We start from the raw sequence: 23,036 nt of genomic DNA, 5'->3' as shown, positions 1-23,036 counted from the left end.
GCAGAATCCATTCTGCCGACCGAATCCCTGCTCTCTCCTTACTGTCCATCCCCCGACGGATTTGCTGCCTTCAGTTCTTCCTCATGAAAGGTGTTTGAGAGGTACTCAATACCTTTGGATGTTGTTTTGAGAGCTCCAGCTGCAAGGAAGGATACACTGAGAGACGCATCATTGCAACGTGTAGCTGCGGCACTTAGGGACATGGTTTAGTGGGTGGTGGTGTTGGGTCGACGGTTGGACTCGATGATCTTAGAGGTCTTTTCCAACCTCAATGATTCTATGATTCTATAACGCCAGCCAGTTCTTCCTTAGGGGGCTGAGAGATGAGCCCAGGAAAACATGTTGAATTCACTGTAATTTAAGTATCACTATAATTTTGTGCGAAAGAACACATGCAGAGGTGCAGTCCCGCAAAGACCAATAACCAGTATGCTCTGGCTGCCAGCTGGGGCCTTACTGGGAGGCAGGTTTCCACCAGCCTGGATCTCACTGGGGCTTCGCTGTATGAGGCTCCACCATGTTCTGGTTGGAGAAATCAAAACTTATACGTCTGCATCGGCTTCTATTATTTCTATAAATCAAAACAGAGCTCAACAAGCCAGAGCACACGGCTCCATTGACTTCAAACAAGCCATCTAACCAATACCTCCTCCACATCTCATATCTCACTTTATTTTGAATTATTCTATTTAAGATATTCCCGTTTTGCTAATTGAGGATGGGCAGAGATGTGGCACGTTTTAGCCAGAGCGCTGGGAATCGGTGAAGTGTTGTCGTGGTGAGCACGATGCATGGGTAAAGCCGTGCAGAAACTATGACCCAGTACTTATTAGAGACTGAATTTATTAGACTTGTAATTAATGAACTGCTTTTGTTTTTTTCCTGCTGGGAGACCTCAGCAGTGCCTTCCCTGGGAGCCACCCTGCTGTCCTGCACCGCTGCTGTCACTGCCCAGCCCCCTGCTGCAGGCACCCGGCTGGAGGAGCAACCCTCCCATGTGCAAAGCCCTTGCACAGAATAAGTTCTCGCTGCAGAAATTGCCGTACAAATCCGAGCTTCAGGCACTGCAATGGTGGCCGTGAGCTGCCCTCGGCCCTGCTGCCTGGGGTGGCAGCTCACGTAGCAGGAGTCACCTGCATGGTGTGTGACCCTTTTCTTGTCCTTCCCGCTGTATCCAAAGAAGTGTCCCTTTGTTGGACACCCTGATGGAGCTGTGTCCTTATTCTTGGCTCTGTCGCTAATTTTCTATGTGTTTTGGCTGAATCACTCGGTCTGGCGGTGGTTTCCAGAGCCCACGGCATCTGCCCCTGTGTCCCTCTCTCCTTTAGCCCTGGCTTTCTCCCTGCCCTGGTCCCAGCCCTGCCAAGTTGGCCTCCTCCAGCACACTGGCTTGCTGCCTCCCAGTCCTCCCCATTGTCTGCTGTGTCCTTAGGTGTGGATTTGTTTGACGCTGGTAGCAGGAGCCAGTTTTCCCTTCCCCAGCTCCCAAACGAGTTGTGTCCCGGGGAGCGCAGCCCACCCCGCGCTGCCAGCCCCAGCGCGGTCCCACTCCAGAGGGGGCCGTGTTTCCAGGTGGGGGGCGCGGAGGGGCTGGGGGGTGAGTGGAAGGGAGGATGCACAGAGGGGCAGGGGCAATGCTGGCTCCCACCTCTTCCCCGATGGTGATCTGGAGCCACCAGCCACAGCTGAGGGACTGGGGACAGATGGAGGGAAGCGGGGAGGAGGGATGGATGGAGGAGGGAAAGGAGGGGACCAGAGGAAAAGGGAGGGAATAGAGCAAAAGTGGGGGAATAAAGAGAAAGGGTGAAAGGGAAGGGAGGAATGGGGAAAGGAGGGATAGAGGGAAGTGAGGGGGGGAGGGAGGAAGGAGGGGTGGATGGAGAAAGAGGGAGGGAGGGAGGGAAGGGGGAGGGAGGGAGGGGAGGATGGAGAAAGGGAAGGAGGGATGAAGGGAGGGAAGGAGGGAGGGAAAGGGGGTACGGAGGGAGGGGGAGGTGGGCTGTCCCCACCGGCGCCATGTGATGCCCTCTCCTCCCCGGGCTCTCCCGGCCCTCCCCGGCGCGGCGCGGAGCATCCCCGAGGCCGACGGCCGCGTCCCGCCGCCGGAGCAGCGCCCGCGGGGCCGGTGAGTGCCGGGGTCCGGGGGCGGGGGGGGCCCTTCCCGTGTCCGGGCCAGGCTGCCCCCGGGGAGGGGGGGGGGAACACAGTCCTGGAAGTGGCTGGGGGGGGGGGGGGGCGGGTCCCGAATTGGATGTAAAAACCTGAAAGTTTAAAGCCCGAGCGGGGGGGCGGTCTGGGAGGTGCCGCCTGGCTGCGGAGCGGCAGGGATTAGGGCATCTATTTCTGTATTTTCCGTATCCCCGCTGGAATCGGAGCCGGCCGCGTCCTCGGTAGCGGAGGGGGGAGGGGGGGGGCACCGGCACCGGCACCGGCACCGGCACCGGCGGGCACCGCCCCGGGCAGCCGCCACCGCCCGGCCCCGCCGCTCGGGCTGCGCCGGAGGTAGCGGAGCGCGGAGCCGCATCCTCAGCGTGGCCCCAGCTGCCCGAAGCGCGGCCAGGCGCCTTGCAGGAGCGGCTGGAGCCGGGTAACGTCGCCCGCGTCGCCGTGCCGAAGCGGTTTGCGTTACCCGGCCGGCTGCAGCGGCTCTGCTCCGCCGGCACCGCTCAAGCGATGGGAGTTTGGGTTTGCCGGAGCCCCGACTGAAAGCCCAGGGTGGACCTTGGCACACGGGGAGCTGACCCTGGCTCTTCGTCCCAGGGCTTTTTCTCCACCAGGCTGATCAGAGAGACAGAGGCCGTCTCTTGGGCACTGTGAGCATCCCTGTCTTCAGCGGTGACTTTTGAACATTGAGCCGAGGAAAAGAAGTGTATTTTTCACAGGGAATATAAAAAGTGCTGGAAGTCAGGGGCTGCCAATGTTTTTCAGTGTAGTAAACCCCTTGGAGAGGGGAGTGGGAATTCAAGTGAGGCTGTATGAGGAGAACCTGACCTGGTTGTTAAGTAAAGTAGAGAAAAGGAAAAAAAAAAAAAAAAGCTGGATCATGTGTTACCATCTGAAGAGGCGAATGGGGACGTGGAGCCCGTCTTCACTTCTCCAGACGCTACTTATTCAAGTCCTGTGAAAGGTGGTAAAACATGAAATGCGGTGTTTCGGCCACCACAGCAGCAAGCAGGGCGGGTTTCTGACACACCGTTCGGCTGTTGATTAATTGCTTAGCATTTTGTAAAACTTCATCAGCCCCTGATGCGTGATGCTTTTTGCAGCTTTTAGGGTTGGGCCTTCCAGGCACAAAGCAGCAGGAGGCTCCTTGGTGGTGTCCAGAAAGCGGGACTGACCTGCAGCACCGCTGCCACCACCGCTGTCCCCACCGTGTCCCTCGCACCCCCCGAACGTCCGCAGGGGAGAGGGCAACGAAGAGGAGGCCTCACCAGAGCTGGTAGGTGGCCTGCATAGTGCAGGTGAACCTTTGGGAGGGGCAGCAAGGGCGTTGCATTCACTGAAAATAGCACTACTTCAGCAAGAACGCTGAAAAGGAGTATTTCAGCTAAAAAGGAGTATTTCCACTGAGTTTTATGCAGTAGCAGCAGATGCTGGTGGCGTGACCCAGGCAGGCAGCTTTGCTGGAGGAGCGTTGCCATGTTTCCATCCCTGCTGCCCTTCGGTTTCACAAGTGCCGTGGGTTTGGGCTCTCGTCAGAGGCTCATCTGCTGCTGGATTTTAAGGGCACCGTTTCAGTCTGTCACATCGTGACCCACGTAAAAAGCCAAAAAGCAGGAGATGATTGGCTCTCAGCAGCCCGTCCCGCTGCCGTCACGCCTTCCCCTTGGCCACTGTGTGGCTGCTCCACATGGCGTCCAGGGGACAGAAATACTTCTATGTGTTTATTTCTCCAATCCCTTGCTGTATTATTGTAGCTGTTGAATATATTCATTGAGCTGAATGAATCCCCACCTGGCAGCATCCATACCGCAGCATTTGCAGCTTCAGCTTCATTTATGGAGAGGGAAGGGAATATAAAATATGAAAGGGAAATAATGCACAAACCCGCAGAGGCTTCAACCGTATCAGCAAGCTGTGAGCTGCGCAAGTGTACAGCTGGAGGGAGCGCCGGGAGCTTTTCATAAGTCAGCTGGGAAGATTTAAAGCCCTGGGTTTAAGGTGGCATTTTTAAAATAACTAGATGATGGAGTTTAGGACAAAAGTTATTTGGGAGTCTTAATCTCACTGAAATTAAAGGGGGTTTGGGTTCTAGGTGTGCTCTAGAAAGAGGATTTGGAATCAAAGTCACACCGATTTTGTCGCTGTATAGCCACAAACTTCTGCCATTTATAGTAAAATATTTACTGGGAAAATGGGATTTGTTGAAGGACCACACTGATGCATCGTCAGGGTCGGAAAACGGGCTGTTACAGATGAGTGGGGTTTGTGTCAGGTCCCTTTGGAAGACGGGACTTGCAGCTTTTCCTTTATTATGAGGGAGGTATCATCGCTCATTAGAGCGGTGCTCACGGCTGCACTGGGGGGGGGATTATTTGAGCAGCACAGCAGATGGCATCCGCTGGCCCAAGACAACTTGCGGATAATCCGTTTTCCCACGCGGTGCCCATCCAGTGCTGCTGGGTGACGTCCCTGTCTGCAGGGAGCAGAGGCTCAGGTCTGCCAGGGCAGGGCCTCGCTCAACCTCGAAACCCTACAGGTGGGCAGCCCCATGGCCCTGGCGTCTTCTCGGGAGACATTAAACTCTTGGTTACAATAGATGTCCCTTTTCCCTGCGGCAGCTCTGGCTGGGAATACCTCTGCTCACTCGAAGGGCCGTGGTCGGTTATGTTCAGTAGAGGTGGCCTGAGCATGGGATTGCAGAGGGGTCCCGGATGGGCATATGTGCCCCCGCCTTCTCCAGCCGGCAGGACAGCGGGGACAGCAGAGCTGTGAGCATGGTGGGTAGAAACCTCCCCTTTTGCAGCAGTCAGAAAGTTGGTGTAGATGACAGGAGAGTCTCTGTATTGGTTTGGTTATTAAAAATTCTGCAACAGAGGTTGATACCATAATGCCAAGCTCAGGTGAGACATTCCAACCATTGCTTAGACACATGCAGATAGGAAGAGTTTTCCAGTCCTCCAGTCCCAGGACAAAGTCACTCCCTGGGTGCCATGTCCCAAGCAAAAGCTGAGCTCTCTGTTTGTAAGGATTAGCACTTCAGGGACTGAGATACAATACATCACAGGAGAAACGTTTTTTAACTATTTGGGAAATACTTAACCGAGGTGATGCTCAAGTCGGACACCGCAGACTGTATCGGAGCCAGATGAGAGGCAGCGATGTGGGGGCTCACGGCAGGTGCTGGCACAAGGCGGGACGGGAAATCCTGGACCATCCTCCATCAGTTCTCAGAGTGACAGACCGTGAACATCCTGCTCGTCTCACAGCTAAAAGCGTGACTCGAAGGCCGTTATCTGAGAGACCTTCCCAAGACTATGGCAGGGTCTGGGTGAAGCCGTGGTGGGACTGGCAGGTGCTCTGCCCACGTCTTCTGCCGCCATGCCTTTTACCTGAGTGAGGATGGATGTCATCGCTTTCTACAGGAATAGAAAGCTTTGCCTTTGGCATTGCCAGAATACCTGACCCAAGCTGGGGCTCTGCTTTCATTTCTTGTCATCGCCAGCTTCCCTCGTGTCAGATTTCCCCTGGTTCCTGCTGCCATGGCGGCTGAGAGGTGGTGGCTCTTGGGGGGATACTCAGAGCCGCACTGGCTTTATATCCAATAGAAAATGGTCCTCTCCTGGATGCTGTTGGGAGACCCTGGAAGGTGAAGATGGCCAGAAGCAACCCAGCAAACCCAACCTAGAAAACTGGGTGATTTGGAAAGTTATGTTAAATCCTTTCAGTGCTGGAGTTGCTGCTTGGGAAGCAGCACGTCTCTTCTGAAGCACAGAAAAGGTGAGCTACAGGCGGGAAAGAAATTGGGACAAAACTGCCCTTTTTTGTACAACGAGTGAAGGAGGGTGGGGATGGCTGAAGAGGAAAGCAATGTCAGTGTCGTGTGTCAACTGTTTTACCGTTCTTACTGTAAAATATCTTACAGACCGCATGGGGAAGAAAACATCAGGTAATTATATAGGTGGTAGGAGAGGGACTGCTGGGTGGGTGCCGCAGGGACAAGTGCACGATGATATAAAGGGATGGGTGTAGGTAAAGACCAGCTACACAGAGTCAGACCAGGTTTTACCTGGTAATGGGTGCTGGCCTGGGGGAAAGATGGAGCAAGAGTGAGACCGAGTCTATTCCCTGCCTGTTCCCACAGACTTTCCCAGGACGCGGCTGTGCTTCCCCGTGCCGAGCAGGGCAGGCAGCCAATGTCCTCCCAAGGCCACACTGGGCTTGGTACCGAGCTGAGCTCCTCCGACTGGGTCATGCTGCCTGTGCCTGGTCTCAGGCTGCTCCATGCCCTGCATGGTTTTTCCTACCCTGTCTGCTGGGGCACTTACAGTTAAATCCTGGAAATGGCAATGAATCTTGCTAAAATCAGGGCAGTAGAAGGTTTAGTATCTCCAATGATCTGTAAATGCTTATTATATACTTTAAGATCACATAATCTGACTATTAAATCCAACAAGCTACACAAAGCAAAGACCTTTCGTATGTGAAGATGGGACCAAACTTCTGCTGCTGCTCAGCGTGAGACCTGGAGAGCTTGTGCACGAAGACACCACCACCGGCATCTGAGGAGCTGTGTCCCAAACCGCTTAAGCAAAGCCGGATGGAGCAGCCGTTGTGTTTGGTAACTGGGTTTAATGGCAGCCACAAATGGCACTTGGGTTATTAAGATGTTTGCCTGAGGTGTGGATGATGCAGCCCTTCTCCACTTTCTTTATGCCATCGTTTCGGTACTCGGAGGCTTTGCAGAAAAGCTGGTTTCTAAGGGGGGAAGGAGGAATGCAATCTCCTGGATAACAAGGTGTCTGCTTTGTGCTAGCAATCATGTTTAATCACGTCGAGGGGACGGCGGTCTCGGTGGCCGTGGCTGGCGCATGCAGCCTGCCCAACATGCTGCTTGTCTGCAGCCTTCGGCGTTCAGAGACGCCAACGGCACTCGGGGGATTTCTTGCTTTCTCTCATTTATCACAGTGAAAGTGTTCATAAAAACACTCCAGCTTCCAGCGCTGGCGAGAAGAGTTGCGGCGGCGGGGGAAGAGCTGCTGCTGGCCGCCCTGCCTCCACTGCGCAGGTACCCGTGGCTCGCCTCTCCCCACCACCAACACGGGGAAGGCAGAAGAGTTTTAATTAGCTCCTGATGCTATTTTTTACCTCCCGGCGCTGCTTAATTTAGCTCAAGCTGTCATGCACTGATTATTAAGGGGGAAAGAAGGAAACGGGGGTGTTGGCCCCTCTCTGCTGAGCAGCCTGGCGGGAGCAGCCTCATCTCCTGAAACCTGGGCTTTAGCTGGGGCTTGTTCCTAGACCTTCTGTAGCAGTAAAAATTTATAGCCCAGAGAAATTTCATGCACTGGTGTTCATAATTCACAGCTCCTGCAGGGCGGAGGGAAAGGCTTACACTGCATTTGTGGGTTCTGTTCATACCCACTTCAGTTTAAAACAACATAAATATCTTATGGAAAAGGTGCCTGAGATCTTCAATCATGCTGTGACCTGCCTTGCTGCTGGAAGGACACAGAGACCTTGAAAAGCTGTCACTGTCCAAGGAAGAGGCTTATTCTCCTCTTTTTAATATACAAGGCCATTTCAGGACTTTGTGCCATCTTAAATGACACGTGGAAGTGAACAAGAACCGTTAAAGATTTCATATTCCCCTAGACCAGGCCAGCCTTGGTCCTGGTGTGAAGTGGATGCCAGCAGCTGAGCCAGCTGCTCTCCTCCAGCCATTGCATAGGCAGTGAGATTACGTTGCCTTCGCTTATCCCCGCTGCTGGGTTTGCTCAGGCTCCCTCTGTGCCAGCCAAGGTGAGCAGAGGGAAGTACTATGCCGAAGCCAGAAGAGGGTCACTGTATCGTCAGGTTACTGGAGGTTATGTATTTAGGATATAAAGTGCAGCCTGTAATGTACAGCGCGCAGAGGTTAATGGGCAAGCACCACTCCGCACAGCACACAGCAACGAGATTTCTGCAGATCTTACAGCAAAGTCCCCAGCTGATTTGCTTTGCAGCACTTCCCCCTTTTACTCTGCCTTTGTAGCTCTTTGTAGGGTATTGAAACCAGCAGTTTGACTCATGTCCCTGACTGCGAGCACTCTGACACACTGCAAGTAGGTGAATATTGTATGTCAGCTTTGATATGCGGAAGGTGAGAGGGCGTTGGGAAGGGCTCTGCAAAGGAAAGGGCTCAGCTATTGTTAGCGATGTAAACTTTGAATATATATATATATATATATATAGTTTAGACCTGGAGAACTGGACTTGGGTGCATGGGCCATATTGCAAGCTGAGAGCTTTAGCTCCTACTTCCTTCTTGAGAAATGCACTTTGTGTAACGCTTTTCTACAAAACCACAGGGTAGGAGCTGCTGGCGCGTGGATGCGGAGCTGTGCCTGCCATCCGCTTGTCCCTGTGTCCCGGCCTCGTGCATCCCTCGTGTGAGTCGGTTGGACGCGGAGAGCCGAGGCTGTGCCCTCTCCTACGGTCCAGGACCTCTCCCCTGCTCGCTGCCAAAGCCGCCCCGCTCCCAGCTCCTCCCAGAGCCGCCCAGCAGCTGAAGCATCCATTGAGGACCCTCCTCGCTGTGCCACTTGCCTCACGGTTGGTCTGCCAGAACCTGAGCTTCCCACCTTCACAGCCAGCGTCGCAGGTTTTCTGCTTGCCAAAGCACTGCTTCAGCCGGGGTTAAAAGAGGTAACGCCAAGGAGAAAGGAGACACGTGGGCGGGATGTGCTCTGTATGAGGTTTTGGGGGGGATATTTGTTGGATCCAGAAAGTCCATGTGAATGAGCACTAGCTGTACACACACGGGCTGTCCAGTAGCGTGTGAGCTGGGACCGGGGGGGCTGTTTGGTCGATGATTTTATTTGTTGAAAGTTGCTGGCATCATCCAAAGCCATTAGTGTGAATGAGCTGGAGCGGAGCCATCGCCCCGGCGAGCACGGTGGTGTGGGCAGGGCAGAGGAGGATGGTTCGGGAGAGTGGCTTGTTAGAAGGCTGGAGTGGGGAAATAAATATCAGTTGAGCTCCTTTGACCTCGAGAATATCATTTGATCTCTTTGCATTTGGTGCTGGAGCTGAAGGTGGGCTCAGTTAATCAGTAACAACCATCCTTGCAAACCTGGCCCGGGCAAACAGGGCAGGTTTTGAACAGTCCACAACAAAAAGAGCAGTGCATGGTAAAGAAGGAGAGGGAAGAGCAGCCATGGGTCAGCCTTGGGGGGTTCGCTAAGCAGGCTGGGGGTTCAGCAGAAAAATACGGTATTTTCCATACAGCATTTCCTTTATGCTTGCACTGCCATGAAAGGCTTTTCGATCAAGCTTTAAAAAATAACTTGGATAAGAAATGAAGCATGGAAAGTGCCAGGAAAAGGGGGAATTACTCAGAAAAATTATGGAAGTCAAGTTTAAGAGAAAAATCTTAAGTAACCCCACTCATAAAATTAGTTAGTGGTGAGCATTACTGTGTGTGGCGGTCACATCGTTTCTTCTGATTATTTTTCAGGTGTTCCTTGTGTCTGATGACAAGCAAAAAATTAATAGGATTATGATTGCTGTGGCTCCATCTAGGTTTAAATAACTCATAACCAGCCTTCTTTTCATTTTTATTTAAAAAAAAAAAAAACCTCTCTGGAGAGCCTGTGAGCCCAGTGCGCTCGATTGATTCAATGCCCCTGTTTCTATCCGGCTGTAATGGCAGTGCTGCGTGCGGGGCTGGCCGTGCAGCACCGCTGTCAGCAGCCGAGGGGAAGCTTTCAAGTCCAGTATTGATCCTTTTGAAGTTTATGGCTGCTGGTAGTCGCAGTTACTACTGCTTGTTCAAACTGCCATGAGATGGACTGTTTCATTTCTTAATATCAGGCTAAACCTCCTCCACATCAAAAAGATTTATTTCTGTACTTAATTTTTCCAATACGTAATTTCTCTCTCAGAAATCAAGCTGACATTTCTTTATGACACCAGTGCAGCTCTCTAAAGCTGCCTTATATATTTCTGTCTTCCCATCGACAACATGAGGTAGCGGGTGCCGGCAGCCGGACAGGGCTCCTGGGAACCCTACAGACCAGTTCCAACCCACGTCCCCTTTGGCCATTTCCCTCTCAACGTACCAGCCCAGAAGATATTGCTTTTCTCTGCAGCCATCCCTGCTCTCCTTCAGCTATTATATGGAAGCAGAGCAGTCTTGTGTTTTTCTCCTGCCTGCAGTAGACCTTTTCCAAGCTTCAGGAGGGACTGTTGCTTCCCAAGTGGTAATTCCAAAACCAAAACTATCACTCCCCATCGGCCAGTTTTCCAGGTCAGGTTTGTGGAGCTGCTTCTCCTAGGCCCCAGGTGGAGCAGCGGGCACTGCCCACACCATGTCCTCCTCTTCTTCTCCTCTGCTGAGCTGCATATGCCCAGCTGTGGCTAAAGTCATCTCACCGTGTGCTCCTCACACCGGCAAAACCTTCTCTGCAAACCGATAGCGCATCAGTTCGAGTCAGCTGGAAGCAAGCTGTGTCTTGCACACGCTGTTTTAGGACCAAAGCATTTGCTCGCCTTGGGTGCTCCATAAGCTCAGTGGGAACCACTATGCCCTTCTGCAACCACCTTTCTGTTCCATTGTGGTTATTAATGACCAAATTAGGCTTTTCTGGATTTGCCATGAGGGAGCCAGGGCGATGTTGTGCTGCCCAAAGGAGGGTGACGATGCAGCAGTGGCCTTGGCCAGCCCCCCGGCACGGTCCTGCCTGCCCAAGCGCTGCTGGCTTTGAAAAGTTTAGTTCTGAAAGAGCCACTCTCCTTGACCTATTTATTTTTGCCCACGTTTGTGGCCTGCATTGTGTCCTGACGAAGAGATCGTGCTGCTTGAAGGCCCTTTATTTTTAGCCAGCCCAATTTTCTGGTTGCAGCTTAGTGGGAGCTGGTCCTTTCAGTTCAGCTCCATCACAGCTCACGCTCTCCTGCGTTTGCCAGCTCTTACCCAGGTCCCTGATGTTCTTTGTGCATCGATCACTCACTCAGTGGGCTTCCTACCCGCCTTCCGCCAGGCTTCGTTCCTCCTCCTTTACGTTCTGCTTAGCCTCTCCCACCGCTCCAGGTCCATGGCTTAACTTCTGATTTCACTCTGCCCTTGGCTTGCAGCAGGGACCAGGCTTTCACAACCGCAGAGGCAGGTCGCCAGGCTTGTCCTGGATCCCAGCACCCCTCCACAAACAAAAACTTCCCTCCCGTCTGCTCCGATAACCTTGGCTGTGCTTCCCCTCCTCACAAATGTCAGGAAATTGGAAATGATGCTCTAGCCACATAAAAATCAATAGCCGCCACCTTGGCCTGGCTTGGCCCTGCTCTTTCTACCTTTACCCAGGACAGGAGGGAGCACTGTTTTCCGCTGAACTCAGAGCAGTGATTTATTGATACGACCCATTCTGTCCAGGCAGTTGACCAGCAATATATTTATTTTTCCCAGCCCATCCACGTAGCCCAGAGCGGTGGCTTATGCTCGGCGTTAGGTCACGGAGGGGTGGGCTCAGAAATCTAGACCAGGGTAATATTTTCTTTCTGTGACCGTGGAGCAATAGGTAAGGACTTCAAATCACTCCCAGATCCGGGTGAACTGCATTAGGAACAACGCCAATATTAATTTCATTTTCCGAAGGGGTCAGTCCCGGCAAGGGCCATGTGCAGTTTCCATCAGAAGCTATGGCTCCAAGACAAAAAGAAATTCATTATGAGGACTGCAGATTACATTGCAGACTGCCTTTATTATTCCCTGGACTACTACCAGAAGGCACAGTGTGATCGAAGGAGCAGGAACAGTTCTAAGGTCCTTTTTCTTGGAAATCTTTGGGGCTATATTCATTTAATTTAAAATACAGCTCTTGTTGGAAACCAAACAGTATCACCTTTTCAGCTGTAGGAAGCGTAACACAATTGGTAAAGGTTACTGGGGACTAAATCCTTGCTGAAAATCAAGCCAGCTCCTGTTTGTGTCCTTGAAAAATCTTCCTCTTGGGAGCCCTGCTTATTCTCCAGGCGCTGGACATGGGGGAAGGTGTGTTCCGAGCGGCTGCACTGCACCATCCCTGCCTCCTCCTGTCCCCCACCGCATCGGACTCGATTTTATGTGCCAGCAAGGCAGTAATAGGGATCACTCTGTAATGCAACTGTGATTACATGGAAATTGAAGTGTGAGAGAGAAAAGAAATGAGGCAATTGAGAGGTGTGATTCTGACGCCAGACCCCTCTCTCTGCTGCTAGCGTTGCCCCAATGACCAATGTAAATGATGCCAAATGGGTCTATTTTCCAGTGCCTGGTGTTGATGAATAACAAATGACAGGAAATACTTAGCTGTTTCCCTCTGAATGGCTTTATCTGGACTTTCACATACTCCCTACTGTGATTTTCATCTCCTTATTAACAAAAAAATGTGCAGGGAGGACGTTTGTTGATGATACATGAGCCAAGAATAGATTCCAGCTCCTTTTACCATTTTGGCACCAAAATGCCAAGAGGGATGAGACATCCTGTAGTAAACACTGTTCATTTTGAGGCAGCAACTAGAAAATATGGCTCTGAGTTAGGGAGAAGAACGGATGAGCCAGAGGATCTGTGCTTGGCCTGGTCATATTGCTGGATCAAATGGGATCTATAAAGAGCTGGGAAATGGCATATTCCCACCCAGTGAAGGGGTAAAGTGGTGTCCTAACATATACAGCTTTGTGCTGGTCTCTGCCCTTGACAGTAAGGTTGTCCTCAGGCTACCAAGGTGCAGGGCTACCTTTGCAGGACGTGCTTCTCTGCCCCATAGCTACCAGTTCTTCTTTAGCCGCTGCCTCCTAATTCCTCAGGAAAAAAAATCTGGGCATCTCCTCTGCACATGTCACTCCTCATGCTCCTAGAAGGGAGGTGTCCCTCCTGGGAACACGTCCTGCTTTTCTTGAGCTGAGGGAAATATTAAATAAGAACACTAAAAATGAGGCTCGTTAGCAAAGCCAAAGGTGGAAAGCTTGCAATAGCATGAGCCGGAGCATTTGCTTGGGCTGTCTGTAAGCGACAGCACTCCCCTTCCCGTAGGTCGGTACCTTCTGGGAAACAGCTCAGTGTGAACGTAGGAAGAGCCAAATCCTTAATTTCATATGGGAGAGAATTTTCAGAACTGTTGCAGTGCTTGAGGGTGCAAGTACATCTGCTTCCTACCAAGAAGTATTTGTCTGCTTTGGACTCAGGGTAGGATGCAATAATAAAAGTCTCTCTCTCCCTTTCTCTCTTTTGCTCAAGAATTTGCAACTCTTCCAGCAGCATTCCCTACTTCTCTTTCTTATTGCTGCCCAGAGCAGCGAGCTAGAGGTGCAGACAGGTCTTGGGTGTCATATCTGTTCGGTAAACGCAGTTATTTGGACTCCACAGTAACTACAAGTTTCCTTCACATCAGTCAGATATGAAACTTGCTGCAAGATTAGCACAGGACCGGGCTGTCGGGGAGCTTGGTGCTGTACATTTGTGCTATAGATGTGCCGGGGATGGGCACTGCAAGAGCACAGAGCTGCCTGAGAGAGCTCGACTCGCAGGCGGTTCAGCGGCAAGAAATAACTACCAGCATCGTCTGCTTGTATTAATCATGAGGGAACTACAGCAGAACATTATCTTTGGAGGTTTTCGAGTGTAAAAGTGCAAGCTGTGAGGACTTTTAGCATCTCTGAGAGTCACTGTAAGCAAGTAAGTATTAATATATTTACATCAGAGGTGCAAGAAATAAAGCCCTGCTCCAGTCTGCTCGCCTGCCCGGACGTGTCAGAACAGCAAGCCATCATCTCCCGGCCCAGGCAGGAGCCGCGTCTCCTGATTTAATCACTGAATCCCACCACCTTTGCTGCAGTGATGACAGCAACAAGACCTCTCTTCCAAAGAGCCTGTTCACTACGGCGTGCCGCGATAGCAAACACCGGCTGTGAGTACGGGCATGATGGAGCTATTCCTGCATAGGTTCAAAAACTGACAGCTGGGGAGACGTACGATATACGTGCCCCAGCTCTACTGTTTATCCATCATTATTTTGGGAATAGGTGTTTCAAATGAAACTTGTGTTCAGGAGGACTCGGCCCTCCTTTCCGGGCAGTGGGACGCAGCGGGGGAACGCCGTGCTCTGCCCCCAGCCCGCTCCCATTTGTTGTCCCTTGAAACTTCACGCGGCGTGAACAAGGCTCGTGCAATTTTAAAGGGAGCCCAAGGAAGATGTGTCCCGCTGCTACTGTGTTAAACTTGGTAGCTTGTCTAGCTGGATTTATATTTTTTCCCCTTGTCTGCAGTGCTGAACAACAGCAAAATGTGCCTTGGAAAATATACATGACACAGCACTTATCTGTGATTCATACTGCCTTTATAAAAGCAGTCAATAGCGCTATCTATCTGACTCGTTCCCACTCCCCAGAAGACCGTCTCTCTCACGAGTATCTTTTCCTTCTTGCTCTTATTCCTCTAATAAGGTCTTTTCTGTGGCTTTCCCCCCCCCCCCATATTAATTGTACTTCTTCTGTGCTGCGCTAAGAACTCTGATTTCTGGTGACATTTTATCAGTCTGCAGGGCACCGTGAGAACTGCTAAATTCCACAAATTAGCAAAAATAAAAGAAAAAAAAAATATTCCATCCGTAAGCGACATGGAGGATGAGGGAAGTTTTTTTCTCCTCCTTCTGTAATGTCTTCCCAGGGCCTGACTGCAGCTCTCTGGCCCCATTTCCCTGCCTCCCCCTGAAGCACAAGCCCAGTTTGGACCAGTTCAGTCTCTGCATTCAGCTGACACCAGTGCTTGCGGCTCCGATCCAGCAAGCACAATAAAAAGCAAAAAAGGCAGGCTATTGCATCACGCTGCTCTGCTTCAAGGCACTTGATGATGTCATTCAGCGGGCATAAATGTAGCATGGTTTTTGCAAAATGGAGATCTTGATGCTCTAATGGGTAAATCTACCCTGGAAGAGGAAAAATGGCAGCACTGGGGGGAGCGGGGTGGTCACTGGAGCTGCTCGGGAGGGGGGTTCGGTCTGGCAGCTAAAAGTATTTTCGTTGATCTCTTAACGCGGTGTCCGTGAGCCTCAACAGGCTCCTGTGCTGAGGAGATATGGCTGGCACTGCTGCCCTTCATGGGAGCGTTAGATAAGGCTCTGAGGACGGCAGATGCTGCGGTTTGGCTACATCCTTGGGGAGACGAGTGCTGGGTTCAGCGGGAGCAGCAGGAATTCACCTGCAGCAAGTAAAACGGGAGCCGATGAGCTGCTCCAGGCCAGCCCATCCCGCTCCGCTCCCTCCCCAGCGCCGGCACCCGGCATTCAGCACATCCGTGAGCCCTGGGCTGGCGTGGGGCAGCAGTCAGGTGGGATTTGGTTCAAACTCTCCGTCTGTCAGGGCCCGCTGTGATTGTTTTAATGGCTTATTTCAGCTCGACCTAAATAAGCAATTAAGGTCAGAAGCCAAAGCTTTGAGACATCCATTCTCCCAAAAAGCGGTAGACGGCTCCGTCCTGACGGCCGCATCCCCTCTCCCGGCAGCCGTCCCCGCCGCCGCCTCGGCCCCCCATGCTTTTGGGAATGAGCGCCTGTGGCAGGAAGGCGCTGACCCTGCTCAGCAGCGTGTTCGCCGTCTGCGGCCTCGGCCTCCTGGGCATCTCCGTCAGCACCGACTACTGGCTCTACCTGGAGGAGGGCATCGTCCAGCCCCAAAACCAGACGGTGGAAATCAAAGTGTCGCTGCACTCGGGGCTCTGGAGGGTCTGCTTTCTGGCAGGTATGGCCTCCCTCTCAAAAATGTCCCCGTAAGGTGATGTTTGCTGCGTGTCAGCATCATACCATGGGAAAGGGCTGGGGAAAATAGGATTTTTAGAGGCTGTGCCCATCTTTGCTTCCAAACTTAGGCACAACCTGAGTAATGCCGTCACCCCATGCCAAGCTTTAATAGTCAGATGGATAAATGTGCCTTTGCACGCAGGCTTTGGGTGAGTTCACTGCTGCCATGCCAGACCCCGCTGCCCCCCGTCGCGCTCCGTCCCAGTGCCGCGGCCACAGTGCCTTGGGCAGCAGCTCAAAACTTTCCGTTTTGTCCCTGCAACATTTAGATTCAGGTCAGCTGGACCGTTCCCTCCGTCCACGCCAAGTTTGATGAAGCGACTTGGCTGCAGGGACAGAGCTGAATAAAACCCAAGGGAATCGGAATCTCAGTGAATGATCTGAAATGTCACAAAGTTTCAACTGCTGCTTTGAAAAAGTTGGGGGAGCGAGGAGCTCTGATATTGCCCCTGGGGTGACCTTAAACCCTCTGGCTTCAGGGTTCACATTTTTGTATAAAAGGGAATCCTTTTGCGCAAGAGAGATGGTAGTTAAGAGATGGCTTTCTTCAGCCCCAAACGCTGACACCCGAGATAGAAGCAGCACTAAAAAGCAAGATTGTTTTTATGCGTGCACTGAAATTAATTTTAAAGCCACTCTCTCCCCCCCCAAAAACAGACAAACACACTGCAGGTGACTTGGTCTGTGTCTGCTGCAGGTGAAGAGCGTGGCCGGTGCTTCACTATCGAATACGTCATGCCCATGAACATCCAGCTGACGTCTGAATCCACAGTCAACGTCCTGAGTAAGTGGTTCGGTGGGGTCTTACTCTTTGCGTCCTGCAAAGCACCAAAGGGTCACTAGGGATCTCCCCAAGAAATCCTCTTTGTGTCCTTGACGAAGAAGCTCCTAGTTCCTTGATAGTGCTACCATGAAAGGATGCAACTTCATTTTTTACCATGTGAAATTACCCAATATGCTCCTAAGCTTTTGGGGACATCCCTTTCTAACAGCAGGATGCTCACAGAGTCTCTAAGCTGTACAATTTCTTGTCACTGACTGTTCAGCACTGATGTTTATGGAAGTGTTTGGCTTTATAGTCTCCTCTCTGTAATTTGCAGCTGTATTTATTCTGTAGCAGTCAATTTTACACATTACATAGTGGGATGAATTAAGGATGGAGTGTCACAGCTCTCACGATGAATTCTGCAGTCATTTCTGATTTAATAAATAGAAGTGTTCAGCAAACAGTTTTGCAGCGAAGCTAGAGAAAAATGCAGGTTCCAGTGGTTTTTTCCTATCTAACACTTCACATAGGAACCCTCAGAAATGCAAACGTTAGCAGACGTTTCCACAGCCAGACAGTCACTTCTTCACTCAGCTCATTAGCAGAGAGGGGAACTCCTGCCAGGGGCTGGGGAGCAGCGCAGGGGCAGCCACATTAACCGGGCGTGAGGAAGGACACAACGTGGTCAGAGAGCAGCAGGGCCACAGCCGTCCCACCCAGCCGAGCCCGTTTCTCACACCGCGTGGGGAGGATTGACCTGTTCTCGCTTTCCTCTGCTCCTCTCCCACCAGAGATGATCCGCTCTGCCACCCCCTTCCCTCTGGTCAGCCTCTTCTTCATGTTCATCGGCTTCATCTTGAGCAACATCGGCCACATTCGGCCTCACAGGACCATCCTCGCCTTCGTCTCGGGGATATTCTTCATCCTGTCGGGTGAGTTTTGCTAGCCAGGTTTTCTCCTGAAAATCCTTGAGCATAGAGCACATCTGCTTTTGCAGCTGCTGGTGCTCTCCTAACCCGCTGTGGTGGCTCCTTATTGGAATCATCACCCGCAGGGGCTCCCGGCTTGGCCCCGCAGCCTGCTCGGGCTTTGCAGGATGGAAAATAACCCGGTGCAAAACTCGTTTGTGGCAGTGGCGAGGAGATGTGGGGAAAGCACCCACCACCCGTGCAGGAGCAGGTGCTGGGGGAGAGGACACCTCTCATGGCACATCAGTCGCAGGAGAGATCTGAAACTTCAAACTGCTCAGCCGGGATGTTTCTACATGAGACAAGTGAATGTTTTATTCATGGTGTTTTGCTAGTGTTAAACAAATAGCTGTGACAGCCAAGCTTTGAAGCCAGCCTCTACCCGGTGCACACGGACTTGCTTGAGCAGGTAACTGTTTGAGTGAAGTGAGAGGAGTGCCCCGGGTTAGCTCAGCAGGAAAGCAGCCTCTTTCCCCAGTTATTTCAAGCACGCTTCCACAGTTTTACACTTTCACCTGCAAGTCAGGTCTTGAAGGAAGGTGCTTCTTCAGTGGCTTCATCTCTGAAGCGTTTCCCACTGTCTTTCTCCTTGGTTTCTCCCCAGGTCTGTCCCTGGTGGTGGGGCTGGTCCTCTACATATCCAGCATTAACGACGAGATGCTGAACAGGACCAAGGACTCGGAAACGTTCTTCAATTACAAATACGGATGGTCATTTGCCTTCTCTGCCATCTCGTTCCTTCTCACGGAGGTACCCAGGAGCTGTCACATCCCTGTAACTAGTGTATCCCACTCGGGGGGGGGGGGGGGGCATTGAGGCTGTGAGCAGAAAGAGGACTCAGATGGAGTTTAAGGGTAGGCTATGAGAGCAGATACATAGTATGGTGGGAGACATATACAGTGGGGACAGACCCCAAGCCGGGAGCACCGATGGAGCATTTGATTGTGACTTGATGCTGAGCACAGATGCAGAGGAGGAGACGTGGTTGTGCCACGTTATTTACTGCAGGAACCCAGGGCACAGGGCAGTGAAGTGGCTCCTCAGGAGCCCTTGTGCATCGTCAGCAGAGCAAAAAAAGCAATTTCTATTTTTGTTCTGCTTTGGTGGTGGTGGAGAAGGCAGCCGTCAGCAGGGTGAGCATCAGGCCATGTCTCTCTCCCCTGCAGAGCGCCGGGGTGATGTCCGTTTACCTGTTCATGAAGCGATACACGGCCGAGGACATCTACCGACCTCACCCCGGCTTCTACCGTCCCCGTCTGAGCAACTGCTCCGACTACTCGGGGCAGTTCTTGCACCCAGACGCGTGGGCACGGGGCCGCAGCCCTTCGGATATCTCCAGCGAGGCGTCCCTGCAGATGAACAGTAACTATCCGGCTCTGCTCAAGTGCCCCGACTACGACCAGATGTCCTCGTCCCCGTGCTGAGCCCCGCCACCCCTGCACCCACTCCCACCCAAGCGTCGACAGTTGCCGCGTCCTGACTCCATTTGTCATTTTTTTTTAGGCCACTCTTTCAGGACAATTGTCTATTTATAGGAGCGTAAATATAACCAGAGAGATTGGTTATATAACCAATAATGTAACCTAGAGAATTGGGATATTTTCCTTCCTTTGGTTTTTTTTTTTTATTCTTCCCTGCATAACTAAAAATCTCTCCAAAGTCCTCTTCTTTCAACTCATCCCGCTGTGCAAACAGCAGTTCTGCCTGGGGGATAAATCCAGGGCTGGACTCGAGAGCAGAAAAAAGAAAATAGAGTAGAACTAAGGAAAATAAAGTGTATTTTTTGGTTTAGGTAGACCGCAAAAGTTTGTGCATTTGGCTGTATCACTTAATTATAGATTTATTGGCCTAAGTGCCAGCAGGCGTAAAAGATTTGTGTAAATTTCCAAGAAATAGCCATCATTAGAAAAATATAAATTTTATCTTGATTCCATATTTACTGATTGATATCTTTTTTTGCTGGATATCACTTTTAACCAGGCTGTAATGGGAAATAGCCATCTTTCTCGACTATACCTCAGCAGGCTTAGACACAAGCAGGTTGCTGTTTCTCAATGGCCACTTGCAAACTGTTGCTTAAATATCCCGTGTGAGACTGGAGGCACTACAGCCCTGGGGTGTCTGGGCTACTGGGTGGCTCAGGCACCCACATTTCCTCCGCCATCCCATAGACTGGAAGTCTGAAGAGTGACTGGGAGAATCTCAGTGCAACACTGAGTGGAGAACTACCTAAAACTTTCCCGCAGGAAATATTAGGCACAGGATTTAGGGGAAATTAGGGCCAGAAGTGCAAGTTATTTTGGTGAAAGGCGAAATCCCAAACTGGTGTAAAGTGATGTAGCTGAAATTAATGGCACTAGTCCACCATAGCAAAGTAGTTGGCTTATATTTCATTTTTGCAGAATGTGGTATTTTAGCTGCTTTTTTGTGTGTGTATGAACCTTATTTTGAGGTTTTAAGTTTTAAAATTTCGTATGATGCTTTGGCATTTTGGTCTTAGAAGACTTAACAGCTGCCAGGGTGAGAGCATCACTCTGATTGAAAACAAAGGGCAGAGAAGGAAAAGGCCATGCTCCCTCGTGCGCTCCTGTGCAAGCCGCGAGCTTGTCCCCTCACAGGAGAAAGAACTTTGTCCAAACTTTATTTCTGTTCTTGTTACTTTAAACCTTTCTGAAAATTTCCTTTCTGCAAAACAAAACCCTCCAGGGATTCTTGGTATATTTGAGCTTGTTTTGTCTTACTGTAATTAAAACAAATAGAATATAGGCACTTTTAACCTCATTTGTAGCATACCGTGTAATGAATGTTGCACCCCTTTGTTATCATTTATTATTTATAAACTACTCCAAAGTAGGGTCCAAGTCCTGGCGCAGCACCACTATTTGCACCACCGACTCTGACGCCCATCCTGTGGGGCCTCACTGCAAGCACATATCCAGCCAGTAATCCCTTGAACAGGATTATTTCCTCCCCAGCTCCTTCAGATAAGCAAGTAACGCATATCTAGTGTATATCTATTGTTGCTGACTCCTAATTTGCTAAGTTTTAAAACCAGGGCATCTTTTTGTAGACATAACTGTATTTACCTTTAGTTTTTGTATTACCCTCAAGCGTCTGTTTTCTCATTTTAAAACCCAGTTTGTAAGTGCTATGTGACGGGTCCACTGCTGGGAAGGTTCAAGCATTAAAGCACAACCCAGCCCCACCATCCAGTGACAAAGCTTGCTGATCCTCATCTGTTCACCCCAGCCAGATAAACCATCAGTTTTCCACTGGGATCTCTCTGTTCGGTGTGAATTAGGCTCCAAGAAAGCGCTGGAGTTCACAATCTTGCATTTCCCAGAGCCCGATCTAGTTTGCTGGGCTTGATGTTAGTGGTTTCTGGTGGCTCAAAGACAGTTGCCTCTGCATCTTCCCCCTGATGGATCCTTTATATTCTCAGTCCTTCTTGGAAGGCAGACCTTTGGAATCACCAAAATTGCTGATGCTCAGAGGCACGAGGGCTGTCCCACACGGCTCCCTTCCCCACGCCGGGGAGTCATTTAGTGCGGTTAATACTGTGCAGCATCATGAGACGTCCCTGTCCCCAAGTGGAATTTTCCTTTGTACTGATTAAATGCAGAATTCTTCATTTTATAAATTAAAATGTCTGCCTACATAAGCAGAAGACATGAAAAAAGCTTCACGCCGTCCTCAAGGCCCCAGAAGGTTTAGCAGAGTCTAGGGGTGAATTAGAAAAGTAATTATTTTAATTCATTGGAGAGATTGTCATCATGTGGCTGCAGTTGTGAGCCCAGGAGTTCGCACGTTCACCCAGTGAGCACAAGCCCTTCGTAAGTGCAGGACTGCTGAAAGAAATCTGTCGAAATAAGTGCTTGCTCTTGGTGCAGTAAATGCTGGTTTGGGGCAGGAAAACGTGGCGTCTCGTAAAGCACGGGCAACAGTGGTTGTGCTGCCGGGTGGTGTTGCTGTCCCTCTAACAGTGCCCGGCGTGGCAGCAGCTCTCAGCATGGATGGCTATGGGCCTCTAAATGCAAGTATCACGCCTTCATGGACTGTGGAGAAACTTCTCCAGAGCCTCTGAGGCACGGAGACATGAGCATGGCGTGGGTGAGGTGGTGCGGCAAGCTGCAGAGCCCAGCCACCCTGCGAGGTCCTTCTCCCCCGAGCATCACCCCGTGGCTGATGCTCTCCACAGCAATAAATGCTCAGTAAATAAATGTAGTATCCCCTTAGGACGCCTACTCATCATTTAAACACCTCTCCTAGTCATCTGGCATGATTTCACCCCACCTTAATCTCTGTTATGCCACATCCTTCCCTCCTTGAATAACACCGCTCAGTCGCCTCCTTTGGTCTCTCTCTCCCACCCCTATTCCGGTGCTGGCCACCCGCTGTGTTCTTTCTGTGTCTGTTGCTTGGATTGCAATAAATAAAAAGTGGAGTTGGAGGATAAACTAGCAATTAAATTAGAGGTTTAACCCCTATGAGACTGAAGTTCTTAAATTCACCTGATGGGACGAGTTAAGCCACTCACGGGCCCACAGGAAGGTAATTGCTCATCTGACTCTGCAGAAAATTGTTTGCACTTAGAAGCAAAAAAAAAACCCTCTTGCATGAATGACTAATTGGTGTCAGATTCTTTGTGCATGCAGCTGTGTCTGCTTGAACTATAGTGTTAGAGCAAATTACTGGGATTAAGGGTTAAATAAAAAGCCGGCGCTGCCTGATGCACGCACAGTTCGCTGCTCCCTGGTGCTGCTCAGGACTGCAGCGGGCTGAAGTTTTTTTCTTTCCCTGCCATCGGCCTCCCACGTGGCACACACATCCATCCCACAGCCTGGGTGCCATAGGGAGTTCACGGCACCGGGAGGGATGGATGGTAACTGAAGAAACTGCACGTGGGAGGCAAGCGAGCCCCCAGCCCGCACAGCTCGGGAGAGGCTGGTCGGGAAGCCAGGTGCCCTGAGACCTTCTCGGGGAACTCCTGGGAGCCACCCTCCCCTTGTGTGTTTGGGGTTTTTTAAATTAAACACCCCTTCTGTAAGCCCAGGGAGGCATTTTCTGGCCTGTATCTCCCGGGACACAAAAGCTCCTCTCTGCCAGCATCTCCCCTCCTACCCCCAGGACATGCTCTCCTCGTTGCACCCTTCCATCACATCATTCCCATGGCCCCAGGTGTAATGGGGCCTCAGTGGGAACGGGCTCCATTTGCCCATTAGTTAGGAGTGTCCTGAAAACCCTTATTGAATCATGAGGTATGGATGCAAGAGGTTCATTAGAGACCAATCGTGAGCAGTAATTAAGTAGCCAGGAATAACGAGGCTGTGC

General features: G+C 51.1%; 1 protein-coding gene across 2 annotated transcripts; it reads left to right on the top strand.

The window, feature by feature from the left end:
* Positions 1-2,039: 2,039 nt before the first annotated feature.
* On the top strand, positions 2,040-20,486 carry CACNG5 (calcium voltage-gated channel auxiliary subunit gamma 5). 2 transcript variants are annotated; one of them, XM_076353769.1, is made up of 8 exons: positions 2,040-2,125; positions 3,267-3,439; positions 8,511-8,847; positions 15,678-15,912; positions 16,669-16,755; positions 17,529-17,669; positions 18,310-18,455; positions 18,872-20,486. In XM_076353769.1, the coding sequence occupies exons 4-8, from the start codon at positions 15,705-15,707 to the stop codon at positions 19,127-19,129; spliced, it is 840 nt and encodes a 279-aa protein (XP_076209884.1). In that variant the 5' UTR covers positions 2,040-2,125; positions 3,267-3,439; positions 8,511-8,847; positions 15,678-15,704; the 3' UTR covers positions 19,130-20,486. The 2 variants fall into 2 exon arrangements, with proteins under 2 accessions (XP_076209884.1, XP_076209883.1); XM_076353768.1 differs by having other exon boundaries at positions 15,569-15,912.
* The last annotated feature ends 2,550 nt before the right edge of the window (positions 20,487-23,036 follow it).

The sequence above is a fragment of the Aptenodytes patagonicus genome, chromosome 16 (assembly GCF_965638725.1).
Source record: "Aptenodytes patagonicus chromosome 16, bAptPat1.pri.cur, whole genome shotgun sequence".
Taxonomy (NCBI): domain Eukaryota; kingdom Metazoa; phylum Chordata; class Aves; order Sphenisciformes; family Spheniscidae; genus Aptenodytes; species Aptenodytes patagonicus.
The sequence above is the reverse complement of the archived record's forward strand: the minus strand, read 5'-3'. Positions and strand labels throughout refer to the sequence as shown.

What these genes read in the sequence shown, in the direction of transcription:
- CACNG5 (XM_076353769.1), top strand. Translation starts at nt 15,705, where the DNA reads ATGCTTTTGGGAATGAGCGCCTGTGGCAGGAAGGCGCTGACCCTGCTC. An exon ending in ATCCACAGTCAACGTCCTGA is followed by an intron (nt 16,756 to 17,528) that starts GTAAGTGGTTCG and finishes CTCTCCCACCAG; the next exon opens with AGATGATCCGCTCTGCCACC. An exon ending in GATATTCTTCATCCTGTCGG is followed by an intron (nt 17,670 to 18,309) that starts GTGAGTTTTGCT and finishes GTTTCTCCCCAG; the next exon opens with GTCTGTCCCTGGTGGTGGGG.